Source organism: Ambystoma mexicanum, chromosome 6p (genome assembly GCF_040938575.1).
Source record: "Ambystoma mexicanum isolate Mex_15411 chromosome 6p, UKY_AmexF1_1, whole genome shotgun sequence".
NCBI classification, from domain to species: domain Eukaryota; kingdom Metazoa; phylum Chordata; class Amphibia; order Caudata; family Ambystomatidae; genus Ambystoma; species Ambystoma mexicanum.
This window is the reverse complement of record NC_090935.1, coordinates 1422176256-1422199073: the sequence shown is the minus strand read 5'-3', so window position 1 is coordinate 1422199073 and position 22818 is coordinate 1422176256. Positions and strand designations below refer to the sequence as shown.

The 22818-nt window shown below is 46.1% G+C and overlaps 1 protein-coding gene across 15 annotated transcripts in view; it reads right to left on the bottom strand.

Annotated features, from left to right (window-relative positions):
- The window catches only part of SEC31A (SEC31 homolog A, COPII coat complex component), a 998112-nt gene that overhangs the window by 439352 nt on the left and 535942 nt on the right, over window positions 1-22818 (bottom strand). For 10 of the 15 annotated variants that reach the window (XM_069626136.1, XM_069626124.1, XM_069626126.1 and 7 more), the window contains exon 14: window positions 7423-7500. The exons of the other annotated variants lie outside the window; for them this stretch is intronic. In XM_069626136.1, the coding sequence (XP_069482237.1) occupies window positions 7423-7500 (78 nt within the window). The remainder of the gene's footprint in view (window positions 1-7422; window positions 7501-22818) is intronic. 15 annotated transcript variants of the gene reach the window in all.

Below are 22818 nucleotides of genomic sequence, written 5' to 3'. Positions count from 1 at the left end.
AATTTTGTGAAACAGATTTTGGGGAAGCTTTTTGATTACCAACTGTTCCATCCTTTATATTAAATTGTTTCCTTAGAGCTTCGCAACTCTGTTCGTGAGTTTGCTCTCGGTCAGATGCCACTAATGTTGCATTTTCTTCTCTCGGTTGTTTGGCTTTTAATGTTAAATCAAAACCATACGACAGCAGTTCGTCTTTTGCTGCAAGTAATGCATTTTCAATTGCCTGAGAGTTTATGTGCAAATAGACCATGTCCAGAGATTCCGCAGTGATGTATTCTACAATGGCTATATCATTGGAAGTTAACGTTCTGAGAGACGGAAAATTATGTAGCAACCGCATCACATTTTTGCGATTTAAATTAACTTCATTTGCGTCCGAGAAGATATTCTCAAGTCTAATTCTCCAGAGTTTATGTTCCTGTGCCGATTTCGAGGGCGTGATTTCTTTTGAATTTGTTAGCTTTTGCTTTTTCCATTGAGCTGCCGTCATCTTAGGATTTAACTTTGTTGAGATCTGTTTTGTTTGTTGAGCTCTGTCTTCAACCATCATCTGTTTGTGGCTTTGTGAGCCCTCGCATGAGGGATGAGAGTTTGCACTCCTTGCTGGCTTATTTGGATCACCAACTTTGGCTTTTTGTGCTTGATGAATTTTTCTCGGGCTTTGAGTGATCTTTGTGACGGGACGAGAGCTTTCGTCCACCTAAGCTGGTTGCTTCAGTTCATCTGATTCAACTGAGTATGTGGAAAGATCGCATAAATCAGTAACACTTTGGTCAGTCATATTTGAGCCAGATTCAATTCTTCGTCTTTTATTTGGATTTGGAATTTCCACCACATTTGCTTTTGGAACTTCTTTCAATGTTGTATTTCTTGATGTAACACTTTCTGGCTCCTCCTGTTGAGCATTCAATGCATTACGCGAAAAGAGACCAAGCTTTTGTGGACTCGAAAGATTCCTCACAAACTGTTTGGTTTTCGTTCGAGCTTTGCTCGTGTTTGTTCTTCTCTTGTTCAAAGTTTGTTTATTAAGAGGGGTTTTTGTAGACTTTTCACAGAATTTGGATGGGGCCGTGGAGACAATCAGATTTGCAGACCCAGTAAAAATACCAACGGTGTTGACGTTTCCTTTGGGAAGAGGTACAGTAGCCTCATTTTTGTTTTGGTCTTTCTCCATGCTAACCACTGGTGAAATGGTGTTTCGTAATGGATCATCCGATTTAGGTTGAGCTTTGCTTGAATGATTGCGGTCAGAATGATCTTCTATATTAGCCACAACTAATGGATCGGATGTCACAGTAACCGCGTTGTTCGCCTCAGCGGTTTGATGTATATCAAGACTCTTCTCCGGGGCAGTGGTGCACAAAGGGGTGTTATTTCCACGTGGAATTTCCTTTTTCTTTGTAGTTGCATTTGTTCTTTCTGGCAGATGAGGAAACCTCTCGTTTGATGGACCAGCAATGTCTGCCATACTCAGGGGTATGGAGTGTCGACACCACTTCATTATTTCCAAAATCGCCTCCATTTGGTCATTTTTATCCGTGTGGTCTCTCATTGCAAGGTCTCCAAGCCGATTTTGCCATTGAAAGGAGATTTCGGCTTTGCATTCTACTCTAGTCAATAAATGGGTGTTATTTTCTTCCAATAACAATACTTTATTTATTAAATTATGCATCAGGGCATTTTGGTCTTTTACCGTCTCACTCAATGTTTCATAAAGTTTAATGAATGGGATCAAAGCTAATGATGTGGCCGCTAGAACATTGTTATGAATCTGTATCCCAGCAGTCACCGATAACTTCTCTTTATTATGAGTATCTGATTCGGACTCATGGATGGACGGTTCATCCTGTTTACTTGAATGCCATTCATTTCTTGAAGATTGTTGAGCTGCTTTGGAAGTACAGTGGTATCGCAGATTTTCAGACTGCTCCTTTGAGGAGCTCGAGCACGAGTTTCTTGTCGAGATAGTGCCCATGTTTTGTATACTCTGCACGTCTTTTTGGTGCGGTGTGCTCGTCCAGGATTTGAGTGTGTCGTTCTTTGGGTATTGAGAGGACTTCACTCCTTTCTCACTGATGCTAGGCAGTTTTTATTTTGCGATTGACGTGCTTTGCAGTGCCATAGAAAAACTGATTAGTTGATTTTTTTTTACAGCTTGATAGTCAGCTGTCAACCACTCCGTCAGCCGCGCTTCTCGTCCTGCCAGGTCCACTCCCAGGCTTTTTTTAATGATTATTTGTTGAAAGGTAGGGCAGGTAAGGCTAGGGTACCGGCTGTTCCAATAGATGTACTGCGGCCAGGCTTGGCAAGTCAGACTCCCTTTCAGAGACCGATTCTCGGCAGCAAGTCTTCTGACTGACGAGTCTTGTTTGTTTTCATTGATTATTGGTGGAACAAAGGAAAAGTTGTTCTGATTTCCTGACCCATTTGGTAGTTTTAAAGCCAAGAGTTCTGTATCAGTAACGTCAAACGTGGATAGAAAAGTCGCAGTGTCGATTTCTACCATCACCGTTGACTCTTGTAACTGGGGTTCATTAATCACAGTTGTGACTGAGTGAATCTACTTGGGGTAAATGTGTTCAATTTCGCCGCATTTGAAGTGTTATTGCATACGTTGGAAAGTTCATTTAAATGGGCGTTTTGAGTCAAGGGGACAGATATCACAGCTCGTTCAACTACTTCAATTTCAGCGCTGCATGCATCACCCGGCATCTGGTTTGCAAAGTCTAAGACAGCAGGTGTGTCAGCTCCTTCATTTTGGTTTGACACATTGTTTACATCTGCGCTTTCAGGCCTTGTGTGTGGCTCATTAGTCAGTGTTTGTTGAAGCACCTTCTGTGCCTGCACCTCATCCGCCAACACATCGGCAGAATGTACATGACTAATTTGTGCTTTAAATCCTTCGCCGCTGCAGACGGCACTCACAACGGGTAGTGGGGGACCGACGGAGACTTGTGGCCGCCGATTAGGCCAGGAAAGGGGAGGATAAAGAGCCGGGACGGGCTAGGTTGGGGGAGACAAGATGAGGGGGAGAAAGGGGTGGAAGAGTAGCCACAGGGAAGTGAGGGAGGGACAGGGAAGTGGTGTTAGGGATGCTTGCCACTGGCGTCACGGCTTCAGTTGAATAAGAACGCTCGCCGCGGTTCCGCACATTCAAAGTTGTTTGTCACGTCTGTGGGCGGATGTCAGTTACCATGTTTTACTCTTACCGGCAGCCAGAGGTAAGCAGTTCCTCAGTAACTTCAGTGGCTTCAGCGGCAAAGGCGGACTGGAGGCGGACTGGACTCTGCACCAGACTCCGCGCGCTGGAGAGGTTTTTAAAAGCAAACCCAGTAGTAACAGAAAGAGGACTGATCACTGCAGCTCCTCAAGACAAACTGTTCAAAACACAAGCTGGAGGCAGACTGGACTCTGCACCTGACTCTTCTATGCAAGGGAACATTGTAGGACTCAGCACTTGCTCAGTTAGCCAACTCTGTGGTCTGGCTTCTCACCTGTGTTCAGTTCTCAGTTTTGCTGCAGACTGCTTCCATCTGCAGATGCTGGTGGTAGGGAGCCGGTGCTCCTATTGGTTGGGATGGTCTTGGCACCATTCACCGAGCTGCTCACACTACTTCAGGTTGCGGGACTCCTTCCTGGCTCTGGTTACAGTTTCTTCTCTTGCTAGCCTTCCACTGTCTCAAGTTAGCTTTCTCCGACTCTTCAAAAGTTGCGGTCTTTGCAGATTGCCTTCCCTCCGCCTCTCCAAGGCGCAATCATGTCAGGGGGCTTCCCCTGCGTACCATACTTTCTCCCCCTCTGTAATCCAGTCATCTCACTTAAGGACACGTCTCTCCTTAAAAAGACCTCTGCTTTTCCTTAAGTTTGGCTTCAGCATTGCCTGAAGCCAAGTGTCAGGAGGACATACTCTTCATTGCAGGCAGTCCCATGTATGCAGAGATGGCGTTTGGTCTAAGGAGTTCCTCGAGGGAATTCAAGTCCTTGTCCCTTGTAGGGGGCGGCCCTCCCAGTGCGGTCCCACTTTCCCAGACCCCTATGGATGGTCTTGCAGAGCGGGCTCGGCTTCCTAGCACCAAAGGGGGTGGCTCCCCCTTCAGGGGTTGAGGTGGACGAATACCCTCTATTCGTCACATCACATATAAAAGTAACCACAAATCCCATGTGTACAAAGCCAGGTCCATACAAAAGTATTCCGACTGCACTGAACCATAAGATGTTGTGTGCAATGTTAAAATGTACAAGAATTCAAAAAGGGAAAGAAGCTTCCCAGTACTGATAGTCTGAAGGACTGATCAGTTTTCCCCAAAACAATGAGCAAAAGGCAAGGTAAGTGAAGCTGAAATTTTCGGAACCCACCCTATTTATGTTAAACAGGGAAGGGACAGATGTTAGCCAAAACCCAATCAAGGTAGGTGGACGAGTAGTCAAGGCTTAGTCTCTGGAAAAGTGTGAGAGTGGTCTAGGGCTACAAAAAGCGTGAGAATTAAAATCTCTTTAAAGTAAGGTAATTATTTACTTCACATTAGTTAAGTACTCCCACTCTATCCTGGTAAGTCTTCGAAACGACCAAAGGTCAGGCTACAGGGAGATTAGGGACAAGGGCTCTAGGCCCAATGTCACCCTATGGGAGACGGGAGTCACAAACAGGTATGTTCCCTTAACCCCAGTGACACTGCAGGTCTTGTGCAATTCACTGAGACTCCAATCTTATGTCACTGGTTCAGGGGAGAGGAGCCCAGGGGTCGCGGGTGCAGAGGTCACTTTTGTTGTTGGGAGCTGGTTGCGGTTCTCACCAGATGGTTCCAGACAACGTATTTAAGACCACCAAATGTAGAAAAGATGCAGACCTCAACAATACATACCCTTCAGGACACTGATCGCGATTGCAGAAGAATTATTCCAGCAGAGGGCACCACGGCTCAGCGATTTTCCAGCAGGGAATACAGAAGCAACCCCAGCTCAGCTTCCCTTGTTGTGAGTAGACTGAAATTGCGAGTACAGGTGACTAATGGCTGAAGATTCTGCGAGACCTAAGGCTCTGCTCGGAACAGTGACTGCTGCAATGCGGTAGCCCATAATGAAGCTGGTCAGTCCACAGAGCGGTCCAGGGAATCTTCAGAAGACTTCCAATGCATAGATACGCAAGTAGGGGTTGAGGCTGGTTTTTCCCACTAGTCCAAGCATCAAAGCAATAAGGAAAGTCTTCTGAGATCAGGTAGAGGACCAGGGCTTCACTAGGCCAATCACTGGAGTTGATGCTAGTCAGCTGCAGGGGTCGTCAGCGAGCCACTCTTCTTCAAAGTAGTCTTGGCTCTAATTATAATCTTTTGAACGGCTGCAGGAGCCTTCCTTTTATCCAGGATTCAGTCTGGGAGCTAACTAAAGTCCAGCAATGATAAAGATCTGCAATATTCAAACAGCCCAGGGTTGTCCAAACGTGGACAACCAATGGTCGTCACATCAGACCATCAACAGACTTTCGGGCACCAGAGGATGTAGACTGGGACCAGACAGTCCCAGCCCCCTTCTCTGGCTCATGCACTCAAAGCCCACTTGCCCACGAAAGCAGCAGCTTTCACCAAGAAAGGGGTTAGCATATATGCCATTTTCTGACCAGAGAAGTCAGGAAGACCACCAAAAGACAAGATGGCCAAAAAACAAGTGGAAATCTCATGGCACACACATTTTAGGGTGCTTGCCACCTTTGGTGGCCATTTGGAGTAAATGCAAAATTGCACAAGAAAAATTGTTAAATGTGATTTTAACAAATGAATAAATGAAGAATGCATTTTAACGAACCTAAAACAAAAAATGTAGTTTATTATTTTTATTGGGGGGGGTCATCCCCCGTTACCCAAAGTTTAAAAACTCCACCCCAACACCTCCCCACCAACTTTTACCATTTACTCAACCCCCACTTTAAAAAAGATTTTTTTTCGTTTTAGTTTGTTAAATGATTAGTTATTTTCAATTCGTTTAAAATCACTGAATACAAAGAAATACATCACAAAAACAGTTTTGTGATATATTTCTTAGTATCCAGTGATTTTAAACGAATCAACCAAAGTAACCAAAGAGCCATGCAGTAAAAAGTTAGAACGATATAAAGTATCCTAACTGCACTTCACTTTAAGGTGATGTGTACAATTGTAAAAATACTAGAATTCCAAAAGAGCCAGTTTCCCCGGACTGACCGTCATAAGGACTAGTCCGTTTCCCCATAAGAAAGAGCAAAACAGTCTAGGGAAGTAAAGAAGAAGGCTTTACTGACCTCCAAAAGTCAGGATCAGGTTAGAAAATAAGCAAAAAGACGAGGGGGGCCCCTAGGAATCTAGGGAGGGAAAGTTGCAAAGAAAATCTTTCCTAATAAGAGAAAAAGGTGAAACCGATTTGAAGCTAATGCATCGGCATGAAAGCTATGGATTCAAAGTTCAGTCAGTACTTCGGTTTCAACTAAAAGGAGCAAAGGTCGTCAGGGTCAGATGTCCAAATGTGCGAACAACAAAATATGGCCAGATCACAAGTTTTCCACAGACTGTCGGGAAGCCAAAAAAGAAATGCAAACAAATATTTTAACTTTGCATTCTATAACTGCAGAAATAGCAATTGGTAAAAAAAAGAAGTTAAATGAAACATGAGAAATCATTATTTGCAACCAAGGCCACACTTCCACCATCTCCAAGCTGTGCAACTGAAGTAGTGGGAATTCTACACAATTAGAAAGTTGGCCAGTCAAGAAATAAAGTACAGAAACGCTTCGTCATCCTGCATTCTTGGGGAATCAATGATGCTGGACGAGGAAATATTCTGCATAACAGAAAGTCTATTTTCAGAAGGGCAGAAAGCCAGGACAGGGTAAAAACTCAGAGTGGCAAAGCTTCTTGGCTTCGGCTCTATATACCAAGACGCTACCATCTGGAATGCTGGGTTATACAGCCTTTTAAACTTTGATACCCGGCATTTCATGATCACTAATGCTGCCTTTACGGACAACGACCGATGGCAGTTAATCCAAGTATTCCAGATAATATTGTGCTAGATAAAGCTGTGAGCACACAAAGTTTGAGAACGTGTACATGTGTTACACTTTTAAGTTAGTGCAGTACAACAGTATGAAATAAACAATATAGGGAAGGAAACACATTTGGAAATATCACAATGAAAAATGTAGAGATAAGATATTGGATCATCAATGTTCGCCTCCAGGTATCACAGGTTATGCAGCATGCCCCACTGCTTTTCCAACTCATTCCTGGTTAAGATGCTGTGCACGGGTATCTGAATATTCCAGAGGAATGTATGTGCAGTACACCAACCATTGACAACATACATCCGAAAACTAATGTTAGAATTTCGGGCATCACAAAAATCATGCATACCAAAGTGGTGACCAAAATATTAAGTGGAAAAATAAATAAATACCTCCCCCAAGAACTGGTCCACAGTTGCCTTGTTCTCTTCACCACCACTTTCAACTGTCTGGTCTGAGTCTTTTAAAGGCTTTCCACACAGAAGGAGCACAAGAGGAAGAAGGGTTTGTGGAAGATTTAAGCGTGCAAGAAGCAATCATTGTGAAGAAAGAGAAAGGGTACACAATTATTCAGGGCTGGTCTGTCGGCACACACAACTAATATTTCAAAGATGAAAGCCCAGATGCATTTCTGTTCTAGATTGATTCAATTCCATTCATGCGTGAACAAGTAAGCATCAAAGCTAAAACCAAGTTTGCCAAAATGGAAAGGGAAATTGATGTTGCTCTCTGGAATTTAAAAATGGGGCTTGGGGGGCGTGCCCATCTTGCACTTGGTCTGATCTTGACTGTGGTTTTGTTTTGGCATAGGATGACGCATTGCAGACTTCCAAAGGAAATGTTATGTTAGAATTCTTTTATAATGCACCAAATCATCAACACAGTGATCACAGAGTGCCAAGGCTGGTCTTTGTGCCTGTGCCCAGGGTATCCAGCCTGTATAGTTTGTGGAGTTAAGCAAAAGGGAAGAGGTGGGGGAAACAGGGGTATAGATAAAACGTTGGGGGTGGGGGTTCTCAACAGATGCAGGGAAAGTTAAAGTAAGCAGGACACTTTTTGTGATCGATTAGGTGCCTATCAATGGGGACAAATGGTGGGACTAGGAGACTGATCATAAACAGGACAAGCATGTTCGCTTAAAATCTGGACAACATATTTGGCAGTTGTTTCCTAGCCTAACCTTCAGGTAACAGTAAGGATCAGTAAAATTTAGAAGACAAGATTGCAAACTTAAAAGGCTTTTGCACTGTGTCTACTATAATAAGGTCCATTTTGTTGTGAAGGAAATGGAACAACCAACCACACATCAACACTATGCCCAAGGAAACAAGCAACAACGTTGCCAACAACCAAATACCAGATGCGCCCACAAGACTAAACTACTTCATAACAATTTTGACAGAAGACCACTAAATTAGTGAAGGAAAGCAACAAAGCTGCATCACCAGTAGATGCTTGCCCACCAGACATCTACAAGACTATCCTCAGTAAAGACACCTGCAGAATATTTCCATAACCTCATATACCACTCACTGGCAACAGGAACCATAATAAGGAGTTATTATGCAACCAAACTAAATACCAGCCTATTTCAAGCATCCCTTACCCAGCAAAACTCCTAGAAACCTGCCTATATGGGTAAATCCTTACAAGTAGAAAGCAACTATTTACTGGGGACCAGGAACAAGCCAGCCGCAGACCCATGAGAGGTACAGAATCTGCACTACGCTCCATCTGGGACAACCTAAAAATTGACTCCAATATTACCTCAGCACTAAAACTACTAGACCTTTCAGCAGTCTTTGACACAGTCTACCACGCACCACTCATCAAATGAATCAAAGAAATAGGGATTAGCAACACCCCATTACTATGGATGAATTCCTTCTGGACAAAAACAGAAACCATCTCGCTACCCACCTTCAGTTCAGCTCCATTGCACTCCAACTTGTGGAGTTCCACAACACTTGCACCTATTCCTCAACATTTACATGGCCCCCCAACCCCCCACTCCTGGAACGCAAAGACATGGACTCACTTGCTACAACTATACAGATGAGACACTAATCTACAAAATCAATACCACTGGAGTGATAGACCAAATCCTTACCAACAGCCTCACAGAAATGGATGGATGAGCAACAGCCTTAAACTCAACCCAGACGAAACAGAAATCATAATCACGCATGACAACACATTTCATGGCCTACTGAAATGGGATCAGACTGGCAACATCCATAGACGTTAAAGATCTCAGAATATTAATGGACCATCTACCACTGGAACCCCAAGTCACTGCAGTAGTGAAGAAGTGAAGTAGTGAAGAAATGCTTCTTCCATCTATGGGCAAACGGATACTACAATTTCTTATCGTCGCATGCCATCATCTCCCTCGTCATGCCAAGAATAGACTACGCCAAAAGCATCTACCTTGGAATGCTGGACTACCTTCCCAAAAACTGAAACATTTACAGAACACAGCAGCAAGACTTCTCACACTCGCTAAGAGAGCACATTCCACCAGCACGAAGATCCCTACATTGGCTACTAGTCAAAAAAAGAATTTACTTCAAAACAATGTATAACCCACAGAACAATACATGGCCAAGGAGTAGATTTCCTGCAAGAAAAACCCTCCATCTACAGACAAACCCTGAAATCCAGCATCTTGTCATGTCTCGAACCCAGACAATATTAGAAAATTAAATATGGCGATCAACCTTCTCATACATCACACCACCACCCTGGAACTCACTCCTCAAGGACCTACGTGCACAATAGGCAAACATCCGACCTTCAGGAAATTACTAAAAGCCAGACCTCAACATAAACAGACACCATGAATTATGGGGTTGCCTTTCGCCTCCTGGATCAACTCAACCAAACTGGGTTGGGCCACCGAAAAAAAACAGATCACTAAATAATCGATAAGCAATTTCAGTCCAAACCAAACAATCTACACAACTTCAGCATAAGGATTCTCCCAATTACTATCATTAACCCTACTAAAAGTCCTTATCACCTCCCAAATACCAAATAAAACACCTTTGCACAACACCGACGACAAAGCAAAATGCACACCTCCTTCAAGAACTCAATCACAACACACTAAAACTCCTGCACCACATACACACAAAACAACTTTACAGATGCACACCAGAACACCCACAAACACTACCACTTAGAAGCAAACCCAACACAATTACAGTTTTTTCCATACTGAAACTACCACAGAACAGCAAGATATCATGCTCTCCCTCTCCTCCCACACACCCAGTCCCTCCTTCCCTGCAGCTCTCTGGCCGGCCTCTCTAGGCCCTCTTCCTGCTCCTACCTGCAAGGCTAAAAACCTTGGGGTCATCTTCGACTCCAGACTCTCCTTCTCTCCTCACATATCCGACGTCTCTAAGAAGTCACACTACCAGCTACACCTCCTCAGAGGTATCCTTCCTTTCCTCTCCTTCCCCCAGAAGCTCACTGTCTCTAGAGCCCTGGTTCTCTCGAAGCTGGACTACTGTAACAGCCTCTATCTAAATCTGCCCGCCTCTACTCTCCGCCCTTTGCAACTCATCCAGAACAGGACTGCAAGACTTGTCCTTGGCCTCAAGCCCAGGGACCGTATCTCTCCAGGACTGAAATCACTGCACTGGCTCCCAGTGACTGCGAGTATCAAGTTCAAAACCCTCTGCATTGTCCACAAGGCCGTCTGGGGCCTTGGGCCAAAATTCCTTCAACTCTCTCTTCCTAAATATCTTCCTTCTCGAGCTCTTCGCTCATCCGCCTCCAACTCCCTCAGGGTCAGCCGCTTCTCCAAACAACGAGTTGGGGGCAAATCTCTCTCCGCTGCAGGGGCCTCCCTCTGGAACAGCCTTCCTGCCTCCCTGAAACTTGAGGAGAACCATCTCCGGTTACGGAAGCACCTCAAAACCTTCCTCTTTGCCTCCGCTTTCTCTCCCCCTCTCCCCTGCTAATACTACTGAAACTGTATTGAATCTGCAACTGGGCCACTCACCGTTCTCGGTCCTTGGCCCAGCCTCTCTCCCCTGCACTGCCTCCCTGGCAACCCCTGCACTACGGGACTGTGTCTGTATCCCTACAGCCCGCCTTCCCAGCATGTGTCTGCACTTACTTCCCACTTGCCACCAGCTGGCCCTTGTTATTCATCCTGTATGCTGTATGCTAATAACCCTGTACTGCACTTTCCCCTCTCCCTTTCCCCCTTGCACTTTTCCCTTCCCCACTACCCTTTGCACTTGCTCGATCTGAATGGCACCTGGCCTAGTAGGATCGTTGTCTGTCTCCCCTTGTTCCCCCCCTGCCTCGTCGCACCTTGAAACACTTGTGTATAGGCGCGTTACAAATGCCATATCATATCAACTAACCCTCCCAGGCCCCTCTTTCTTTTCAGGATCCACCAGAGCACCTGGAAATGGCAGCAGTGCGTGGTATAAATCACATTAACTCAACAAGGTATAGCCCAACACATAAAACCAAACAGTTGCATCACTGTGCCACATTAAAACCGTTTTTGAAGATGTACAAGCAGGCACAGCCATGAACGTAGAAAACCACAAAGGGCCTTTTTTGAGTCAATTGAAGATCAAAGAGAAAACATTGATTAATATAGTTAGACATGTTTAAATGTTAAATGGGTTAATATAAATCATGAAGTGATGCTCTATTTGTACATCTATTTTCACTCAATTATTTGATTCCTTAGTTCGAAGTTTAGTTTCCAAGATGGCAAGTCACGACAACTTAAGTTACAACAAAGTGCAGATGTGAACACAATAATAATGCAGACATGTTAAAGTCAATGGAGGCAGGGTGTGGTCATCCATGTCCTTGGAAACACAACAGGATAGCGAAGGAAATGGATGGCCATGTCGTCCTGAACTTTTAAGTACCTAAAAAAATATTGTTTATACTACACATTTCTTTTGTCAGTTTAAATAAAGGTCCCACAGACATGTGAATGAGCTGCTGGACACCTTCAGTGGGTCAGTCTGACAAAAAATATGGATTCTATAAAATTGAAACATATGGCTGTCTGAGATCTCTATAGTGTAAAACTTTCATTTATTGGCATTTCCTTGCAGATATTTTAGCCCGACAACGGTCATAGGTAAAAAAAAAAATAAGTTATTTGCTGGACTAAGAAAACTAGAAAGAATATAACAGGACCAGTGTCACAATAAGTGGAAACCTGGTACAATTGTATGAGAGTATCAGAAACTGTCCAATTTAAAGCAGTGTGCAGTTGATACCACACATGGACACCCTGCTCTGCTTCCGGCCTAACCATCTAATGCAAGGTGCACTGCCCCTTCAGTACCCTTTGAGTACCACAAACATGCAGCACTGTTCTATAATTACTAGGAACAGAAGGTGTTAGTCATAGGATAAAGCCTTGGAGTACCGAAGTCCCAAAAAATAGATGTTAATGCATTACAAAGCATAAAGATGTTACAGGAGAAAAATATTGCAACGGTAAGAACAAGGCTTCAAGCAAATGTTATGGAGGATAGCCAGACCAAACAGCAATACACTCATGGGTGGCCGCAAAGGAGTGAAAATTACACATATCTAAATGAGCACATACAAGTAACCTTATAGATCAACCAGCTCAAAATGTGCTCGTTTTTTTGGTGAAATGCTTTTATTTGTCCATTCTTCGCACCACCTAGTGTATTTTGTTACCTCCTGGTTTACCTTTCCCATAAATTATAATTCTTATCCCAGCTTCAATAGTTGTACAGTGCTAAATTGGGTTGCTCAACCTCCCTTTTATAGTTGATAAAGTGTTTATTTCCATATTAGTCTATTCAGTTGGGCTACAATTCGCTGTGAAAATGCTTTTATTTCTTCCCTACTTCCTTATCTTTCATCCATGACACTGTTGTGATTTTTAAATGTTCAATAAGACAATGCATTACTTACCGTAAAAGCATTTCTGATGGTTGTATCTGCTTAGATTCACATGCTGTGCATAGTCCGACATCTAGTGGTCACTGCGGAGTATTGCATTTTGTTTTTCGTAGTCGAAAAGGGGACATCGACAAGGCGTGTCTGTAAACACTATCCCTATAGTGACGTGCAGTGTACCCACAATCCCTCACGCGCCGAGGTCGCTCTGTTGGCATTTTTTCTGCCCTGAGGGTGCCTATTAGACGTGAGGGAGTACAGAAAAGAGATAAAGGATGTCTATGTTCCTTCCATCCGAGCGGGGAGGAAGGGTGGGCGCATGTGAATCTAAGCAGATGCAACCATCAGAAATGCTTTTACGGTAAGTAATGCATTGTCTTCTGATGTTTGTTAATCTGCTTAGAATCACATGCTGTGCATAGACTAGCAAGCAGTACCCGGAGTTGGAGGTGGGTTGTGAGAAGGAACAGTAGAAAAAAAGATGTCTTAATACTGCTTGTCCCACCTGAGAATCAGATCTAGAGTGGGCATCTAGACAGTAGTGTTTTGTAAAGGTGTGTACAAAACTCCAGGTTGCCGCTTTGCAAATAGACTCGAGAGGGACATTTGCAATGAATGCTATGGAAGCCCCAGGGCCTCGAGTAGAATGTGCTCTTGGCTTGAAGGGTAGTTCTCTCTTAGCAAGAGAGAAACGGAGAGTGATGCATTGGACAATCCCTCTAGATATAGTGGATTTTGAAACTGCATCTCCTTCTCTTCCTGCTGCCACCGAGACAAAGAACTGATTAGTCTTTCTCAGAGGTCTAGTTCTTGCCATATAAAACATGACAGCTCTGCGCACATCCAGTGTATGCAGGCTATTTTATCCCAAATTTGAAGGGTTTTGAAAGAACTATTGTAGTTCTATTGACTGGTTGACATGGAATTTAGAAATGAATTTTGGGGCAAACCTAGGATGTGTGCGTAGAACCACCTTATCCTTGTGAACTGTTACAAAGGTGTCTAGTATAGAGAGCGCTTGTAGTTCACTCACTCTCCTAATGGAGGGGATAGCTATTAAGAAAGCAGTTTTAAGAGTGAGTTTCTTAAGGGATGCTTTGTGCATGGGTTCAAAGGGTGAGCCCATAAGCCTGGTAAGTACCACATTTAGGTCCCATCCGGGAAATGGGTTAGCTATAGGGGGGGTGTATCCTCTTTACTCCCTCCATGAAGGCTTTAATAAGTGGGACTTTCCACCATGACACTGTGTTGAGAAGTGGTGTATGCGGAAAGTGCAGGTAGATGAACTTTAATAGAATTAAAGACCAATCCTGAGTCTAATAAGTGAGTCAGGTAAAGAACAATCTGTGTGGGAGAGCAGTCAATGGGGTTGATGCTCTTACCTCTACACCAGATGACGAATCTCTTCCACTTGCTAGAATAGCAGTAACAAGTGTTAGGTTTTCTAGCCTCCCTAAGAATGTCCATGCATCTTTGAGGGAGCTGTAAATGTCCAAATTCTATGACCTCAGGAGCCAGGCCGCTAAGTTCATGGTCTGTGGGCATGGGTGTAGCATCTTGCCCCTGTTCTGTGACAGCATGTTGTACAGGCAGGGTAGTTTCACCGGTGTAGATAGAGACATCTCCATCAGGTGAGCGAACCATGGCTGCCGGGCCCATATCGGGGCCACTAGTATCATGGTGACTGGTTCCTGGTGCATCTTGTGCACTATTTTGTTGAGAAGGGGAGTCGGGGGGGGGGGGGGGGGGGGGGTGGGGGTAAAGCGTAAACAAATTTCCCTGACCATGTTACGCCGGAGACCGTTCCCCTTGGATCGGTTCTGGGGGTACCTGGAGGCGTAATCTTGGTATTGGGTGTTCTCCAGAGTTGCGAAAAGATCCATTTCTGGGAATCCCCATTGTGTGAAAACGTCGAAGATGTCTTCTCGTAACCGCCATTCATACTCTGCGGGCAGGGGGAAGTCTCTGCTGAGTTCGTCTGCTAGCAGATTGAGTTCCCCTGGTACATGTTGTGACAACAGGAACATGTGTTTGAGAGCCCACTTCCAGATGTTCTGGGACAGCTTGGACAGTCCTGGAGGGTGAGTGCCCCCTTGCTTGTTCAGGTATTACATGGCTGTGGTGCCGTCTGTGAGGACCATCACTGTCTTCCCTTGCAGGTGCGCCTGGAAAGCTTTCAGTGCTTTGAAGACCGCTAGCAGTACCAACAAGTTTATGTGTTTGGACGCTACACTCGGAGTCTAAACTCCACGTGCAGTCTGATGGTATAGGTGAGCCCCCCCCCCCATCCTGTGAGGGATGCATCTCTGGTTAGAGTGGCTTCCACTGCGGGGGTGGTGAATCGTTTCCCTATTACAAAGTTATCCTTCGACCACCACCGTAGCGAGAGAACCAAGGCCTGCGAGATCACCACTAGATTGTCCCATTGTCCGCTGGCCTGACACCACTGGCTGTGGAGCCGCTCTTGCATTGGGCGCAGGCGCGCATGAGGTACCAAATATATACATGATGCCATCATTCCTAGCAAACGCATTGCTTTGCGTACCGTCACCTCTCGACCAGCCACATATTGAAGGATCTGAAACAGCATATTTTGGACCCTCTCGGAGGGGAAGACAAGGCCGTCCTTTGTTCGAATTAGAGCCCCTAGGAATTGTTTGATCTGGCTGGGGTCTAGGCTGGACTTCTCATTGATGGAGAAGCCCAGTTGGAACAAAAAGGTCTACAGTCTTTTGGGTATTTGAGCAGCATGTCTCGTAAGAATCCCCTGTTATGAGCCAATCGTCGCGGTAAGGGTACACTGGGATGGACAACCTGCGCAGGTGGGCCGCTGCCACTACTTTGTGAATACCCTTGGTGCTGACGCTATGCCGAAGGGTAGCACTCTGAACTGGTAGTGTTTGCCCTCTATCATGAACCTGAGGAATTTTCTGTGCGCTGGCAACATTAAAATATGAAAGTATGCAGCTTTCATGTCCAGTGTTGTCATGTAATCTCCCTGTGAAAGCAGGGGGATTACTTCCTGCAAGGTCACCATACGAAATTTTTGAGGTTTGACAAATTTGTTCGCTGGCGCAGATCTAATACAGGGCGCATGGTTAAGTCCTTTTTGGGTACAAGGCAGTACACTGAATAAATACCTTCCGTTACCTGCGATAGAGGCACAACTTCTACTGCTCCTTTTAGTAGCAGCAGTTCCACTTCTTGAAGAAGGATGGCAAGGTGCTCCGGTGATAGGCGTCGTCCCCTTGGGGGTCTGTACATGGGGGACCGACTGAATTCCATGCAGTCACCAATGGCTATAGTTGACAATACCCAGCGGTCTGATGTTATTCCCTCCCATGCTGGTAGGAAAGATGTTAACCGGCCCCCAACCGGCGATGCATGGGAGGGGACCCGAAGCTTCGGGTCATTTGGTGTTGGTAGCCGCGGAACCTCTGGGAGTAGGGCCCCGACCTCTACCCTTGCCACAGCGTTGTCCTCTTTGAATGCACTGGCCACTGGTTCGCTGAGTAGAGGACCAGTTGCCTGCAGTGTACTGCTGTTGTTGTTGTTGGCCTCGAAAAAAGTGTTTGTTGCCAAATCCTCGCTTATTGAGAGGCCTTGAGATCTGGTCTAAAGTCTTTAGGGTGACTAAATCCTTCTTAGCGGTCTCCAGTGCGTCGTCCACCGCTTTCCCAAGAGGTTAGAATCCTCAATTGGTTTGTTTATGAGTGACACCTGGGTCTCTGGCTTAAAGCCTGAGTTCCGGAGCCAGGCATGACGCTTCAGAAGTATCCCCTGGACTAAAGAACGGCCAGCCGTTTCTGCAGCATCAAGTGTGTTTTTAATGATGCTCTGGTTAACCAGAGTTCCTTCCGTTACAGTGGTTAACAAGTGAGTTCGTAAGGGCTCAGGGACTTCGAGGTCTTGGCGTAACTTCCCCCATTGGGCATCAGCATAACTTGCCAGTAAGGTGTTATTATATGCAATTCTGGTAGAAAAAGCTGCCGAGGCTGTAATTCTCTTACCCAGGGCGTAGAGTTTCTTTCCGTCCTTGTCCGGGGGTGATTCACTAGCTGATAGCAGAACCCCTGCCCTTTTCTTTGTGGTAGTTACTACCAAGGAATCTGGTATTGAGTGACCCTTAATATATAATGGGTCCGATGGAGAGGGAGTAAACAGTTTTTCAATTCTTGGGTTGACCCCTCTAACCAACGCAGGTGTAGACAGCGATTGGATGATTTGTCTCTTAAATGAGGCGGGGGGGGGGGTGAATGGTCTGGCTAGTGGGAGGTTTTTCCTTAATGATTTTTTCTACAAAATCAATGTCGGGAGTAATTTCCCCAGTCTCAATTTCAAAGTGTGCTGCTGCTTTCCGTAGTAGCGCGTTGAAAGTGGGTTCGTCATCTATAGGTGACCGGTTCCTGACCGGTGTGGTTTGAGGGGGGCAAAGGCTCAGGATCTGTAGACGCTGTTGAGGACTGCCAAGGCTGTGGACACCTTCATCTGAGTCTTCTTCGAAGCCCCCCCCCTCCCATGTCAGGGTTTTCCTCAAAACCTTCTTCGAGGTTCTGTTGGTCTTCACTATCTAAGAACTCATCCTCTTGAAAGTGAAAGTCTTCTTTAGTGAGGTCATAAGTATTAGCCTCCTCTTGAAGGGGGTTAAATAGTCTAGGCTATTTAGCCCTGGGGTCCTCATGAAGTACCTCTCTTGGCCTCTTGGGTGTTTTATGTTCAGGAGTGCACATAAATCTATCCAGCTTGTCCATACATGATTGAAATCTCTCAAATGTCCAATGTGGTAACCCAGAACGGTCTGGAGGCGTAAAGGGATGCTCCTCCGCCTGTAGCCGTCTCGATCTGTCCCATAACGCAGAGGATAAACTCCCTTCGCCTTCTGATAAACCTTCTCGTAGGCTAGGGCCTTCCTTCGACGGCGGGAGCGGTCCCCTGCCTCCCTTCCGACATTCTCGGCGTCTCCCTGGCCTTGTGAGTGGGATTCGGCGTATCACTCGCCGCCTGTCTCTGGCCGTCAGTGGAAACTATACGAGCCAAGCTTTCGACAATGAATTTCTCCATCGAGGGTTTGGGCGGTGCCGAGTCTCTTTCGGCGATGGTTGCACTCCTACTTGCGAGGCACGTCGCCTGGCGTTTTGGTGGTAGCGCCCTTGTCTGCAGGTAGCCCAGTCGCTAGTCGCGTCTGCAGTGGCGGGGATGGCTTGCGACCCTTACGGTCGGTGGAGGATGCCGATAGGCCCGGTGTCTCCGTTGGCGCTAGGGCTTTCTTCGTCTTCAACAAAGTGCCATGGGTTGTGTGCTTATGTTTTCTGTGTTCGTCAGTGTCGCCGGGGTGTTCATCCCCATAAGTAGGGCGTGAGCTGAACTTGTCGGGGCCAGGGACAGACACTGAGGAACAGGTACTCTCCCTAGAGAGGTCTACAACCTCCGAAACTGGGTTATCGCGGTCCTCATGACACTCGGCGGCAGGTGACGAATCAGCTCTAGACATAGCGTAGGCTGCCCACCTCTTGACCCTGCGGTCCTTTAAAGTCTTTGGGCAAAGAAGTTTACAGGCCGCACAGCCGTCCTCATTGTGGTCGAGGGGTAAGCAACGGTTACAACGCTTCTGTTTATCCTTCCATGTGAATATGCCCTTACAGTGTGGGCAAAATCTAAAAGGAGTCCTCTCCATAGCTGAGGATACAATTAAGATTGATAACGACCCCGAAGAAAAGGGGGGTGAAAGAGAAGAACAAGTTACTTCTTACCTTGTAACGTTCTTTCGACGGGATGTTCCTCTAGAGGGCGCTGCGCGTCGACGTCCTCCGAGTCGATGTCCCTCAACAGCCGCCGTATCGACGTCGACGTCATCCTGCCTATAAAGGCCGCGCGCAGCGTCCGTTGCTCAGTTCCGTTTTGTAGCCCACAATAATACTTTCTGGACTAAACTAATCACCCTGAAGGAGCATAAGCTGCAACAACAAGGGAAGTAGAACTGCGGGGATGGATGGGAGGGTCGATGAGGAATACGTCGGAGGAACATCCCGTCGAAAGAACGTTACAAGGTAAGAAGTAACTTGTTCTTCGAAGGGACTGTGTCCTCCGACGTATTCCTCATCTTAGATAGGCTCCCATAGCAGTATTCTATTATTGGACGAGGGAGTACTGACTTCACGCTGTCTTCTATTGATGAATAGAATGCAGTACAGCCCTTCCAAACCTAGTCTCTTGACAGGAGGAGGAATCCAAATTGTAAAAACGTGTAAAGGTATGGACAGACGACCATGTAGCGGCCGCACAGATGTCTTTAACCGGCATGCCTCTTTTGAGGGCCGATGAAGCTGCAATACCTCTGGTCGATTGAGCCCTAAGGTTTTGAGGGGGCTCTTTCCCTGCCAGTTTATAACATTCCAGAATGGCTAGAATGATCCATCTGGAAATGGTCTGCTTAGTTATTGGTAACCCCAGCTTGTGACCTGCGTAACCTACAAACAGCTGGTCTGCCTGTTTTATCCTGGCTAGTCTACTGATGTAAAAACTTAAAGCCCTCCTAGGGTCTAGCCTGTGTAACCTCTCTTCCTCTTTCCCCGGGTGAGGAGGAGGATAGAAAGATGGTAGGGTAATCTTCTGAGTGATATGGAATTCAGAAACCACCTTTGGGAGGAAATTAGGCTTCACTTGCAGGACAACTTTGTCTTTGTGAAATATTGTGTGAGGGGGTTTACAAGAAAGCTTGTAATTCGCTCACCCTTCTAGCAGATGTAAGTGCTATTAATAAAACAGTTTTAAGGGTAAGGAATCTTAACGAACAAGAATGGAGAGGTTTGAAAGGTGTGCCCATCAGTAAAGTTAGTACTAAGTTTAAATCCCATAGGGGAACTTGGAATGATCTTGGGGGATAAACATTGGTTAACCCCTTTAGAAACTGTATAACCAAGGGTAATTTGAAATAGGATGGTTCTTCCGCAGTGCGCTTAAAGATGGATAGCGCTGCGAGATAGCCCTTAATGGTGCCTACTTGAAGGCCTGAATTTGCCAAATATAGTAGGAAGGACAAAACCATTGGTGTACCACATGAAAAAGGGTCGATATTCTGTTCTCTACACCAGCTGCAAAATCTGTTCCAACGGCAGCGGTATAAAGACTTTGTTGCTGGCCTCCTTGCCGAAAGCAACACCTCCATATCATCATCACGGAGGTCCCAATCCTTGTACCTCAGCCTTTCAGAAGCCAAGCGTGAAGGTTGAGGGTTTTGATGTCTGGATGGAGAACCTGACCTCCCTTCTGTGAGAGTAGGTTCTCTCTGAGTGGAAGTCGAATTGGAGGGCAGATGGACAAGTCTAGAAGGTCCGGGTACCACGTTCTCCTGGCCCAATCCGGGGCAATTAGGATCATGGTTCTCCGGAATCTTCTCAACCTCCTGATCATTTGAGGAATGACAGGGACCGGTGGGAACGCGTACAGAAGCGGAAACTCCCAGTCCACTATGAACGCGTCTCCCAGAGCTCCTCTCGGGGGAAATTCCCTTGAGCAGAACAGGTCGCATTTCCTGTTTAGGCTGGTGGCGAACAGATCTACCTGAGGGGTTCCCCAAAGGGCGAAGATCTCTTGAAGGACTTCCTGAGCTAGTTCCCACTCGTGGGAGACTGTGCTCTGCCTGCTCAAAGCGTCCGCTGTCAAGTTCTTCTCTCCGGCTAGGTGGACTGCGGATAGAGATTCCTTCTTGAATTGCCAAAAACTAGAGCAGCATTGCCTCTCAGCACAGTGGTAGTGACCCTACACCACCTCTCTTGTTGAGGTAGTACATGGCCACTGTGTTGTCCGTCATCAGGACATGCTTTGCCCCTATAGAATGCAGAAAGACCTTCCGCGCTAGTCCGATTGCCCTCAGCTCCAAAAGATTGATAGGTAGTTTGGACTCTGATAGAGACCAACGACTGCCGATTGTCAGATCCGATGTACTGGAGCTTTTGAGAAGGTGGCATTTGGGACTTCTTGTAATTGAGGGAGAAGCCCAGTCTGTGAAGGGAGAAGCCCAGTCTGTGAAGAGAGTAGCAGGTGACGTTGAGATGATCTCTGGCTTGTTCGGGAGAACGTCAAGGTCGGGGTAGACGTGAATCCCCCTTCTCCTGAGACTCACTGCCACCACTGTCATCAGTTTGGTGAAAACCCTCGGGCGGAAGTTAGCCTGAATGGCAGAACCCGAAATTGATAATGAGAACTTCCAACTGCAAACCAAGTTTTTTCTGTGCTTGAGGTGGATTGGCACATGAAAATAAGCATCCTGAAGGTCAATGACACCAACCAATTCTGGGGTTGAAGGGCCTGAAGGATCTGAGAAAGTGTTACCATCTTGAACTTCTGAGGAACTTGTTCCAAGTATCTTAAGACCATGGGTCTTAGTCCTCCTCCTTCTTGGATATTAAAAAATAAGGGGAGTACCAACCCTTGTTCCTCTCCGCTACAGGCACTGGTTCTATAGCACCTTTCTCTAGCAGGGTTAAAATTTCCTGCACAAGGAGCGGATCCGGAATCCGCTAAGAGTGGTTCCCCGGTGGATTGTTCTGAGGTCTCCATATGAAAGGAAGGCAGTAACTGTGGGCTACGGTTTCTAGAGCCCAAGCATCCAAAGTAATGTCTCGCCATTCTTCTAGATGCTGAGACAGTCGCTCCCCACTGCTGAACTGTGACTCACTTGAGGCGGCTGATGCAGTGGCCGATGGTAAGGAGGCTGCTGCTTGAGCTGACTTTGCACCTCAACCTCGTACACAAAGAGGAAACTTTCTGTGTCACCTTTGACTGCCCATTCCTCTTGCCCTTCCAACTGAGGAGTAGTAGTGAAAAGATCTACCCCTCCAAGGTTGCCCACTAGGATAAAAAGGCTGACGTTGCTTAATAGCAGCGCCTAAAGATTTGGCTGCCGCCTTTGAGGTCTGAAACTTCTGAAGGCTTTCGTCAGCCTTGTTGCCAAAAAGGTGAGACCCTGTCAAAAGGCACGATAAGCCTATATTGCACATCAGGTGCAAAACCTGACTTTCTCAACCACGCAAATCTGCACAAAACGGTGCTGTAGCCATGGTTCTGCTGATGCTATCCGCAGAATCCAAACCTGACTGAAGAAACCCGCACATGGCATATTTGCCGTCTCTAATAGCTAGGAAGCAGTCTCTTTCATCCCCTTCAGGCATGTGCTCTGCCGCCATGCAAATGCAGTCCCATAGAGTGAATGTAAACTTTGTGCGTTTGTCATCCCTATCAGGAGGGATGGTAGGATATGCTGCTTGTTTGGATGTTGCAGTGGCTGCCTGCACCACCAGGCTCTCCTGAGTGGGGTATTTTGACAGGTAGTCAGGGGTCACTACTGGAAGGGCGTTTCTTCGTAGTTATGTTTTTATCAACTGCCGGATTGGTCTCTGGAGTCTCCCAGTTCCTGGCCACCCTTTTCTGCAAGGCTACATGGAAAGGCAAGATGGGATCTGATTGCGGACCTTTGTCAAGAATGTCGGTAAGGTCGTCCTGTTCATATGGTAATGGGGGCCTACTCCAACCCATGTAATCCACCACATTCGACATGAGCAGCGTGTAGGATTCAACCGCATGCTCCCCAGCCTCTGGTTTCCCAAATTCAAGTTCAGGTGAGGTATCTACCACACTTGCAGTTTGCACATCTTCATAAAGGTCCTTCATCCTGGACTCTTCTGCGATGAAGCTCTCTGGTACATTGGGTGTACCATATTGTAGGTCAAATGAGGACTCTTCATCAGACCGTTCCTCTTCTTCAAAAATTGAAGAGACGTAGAAAAAATCTTTTAGTCAGTGAAACATAGGTCTTTTCAGGAATTAAAGGTTTTGGCATAATTGGCTTCGCCGCCGAAGTGGTT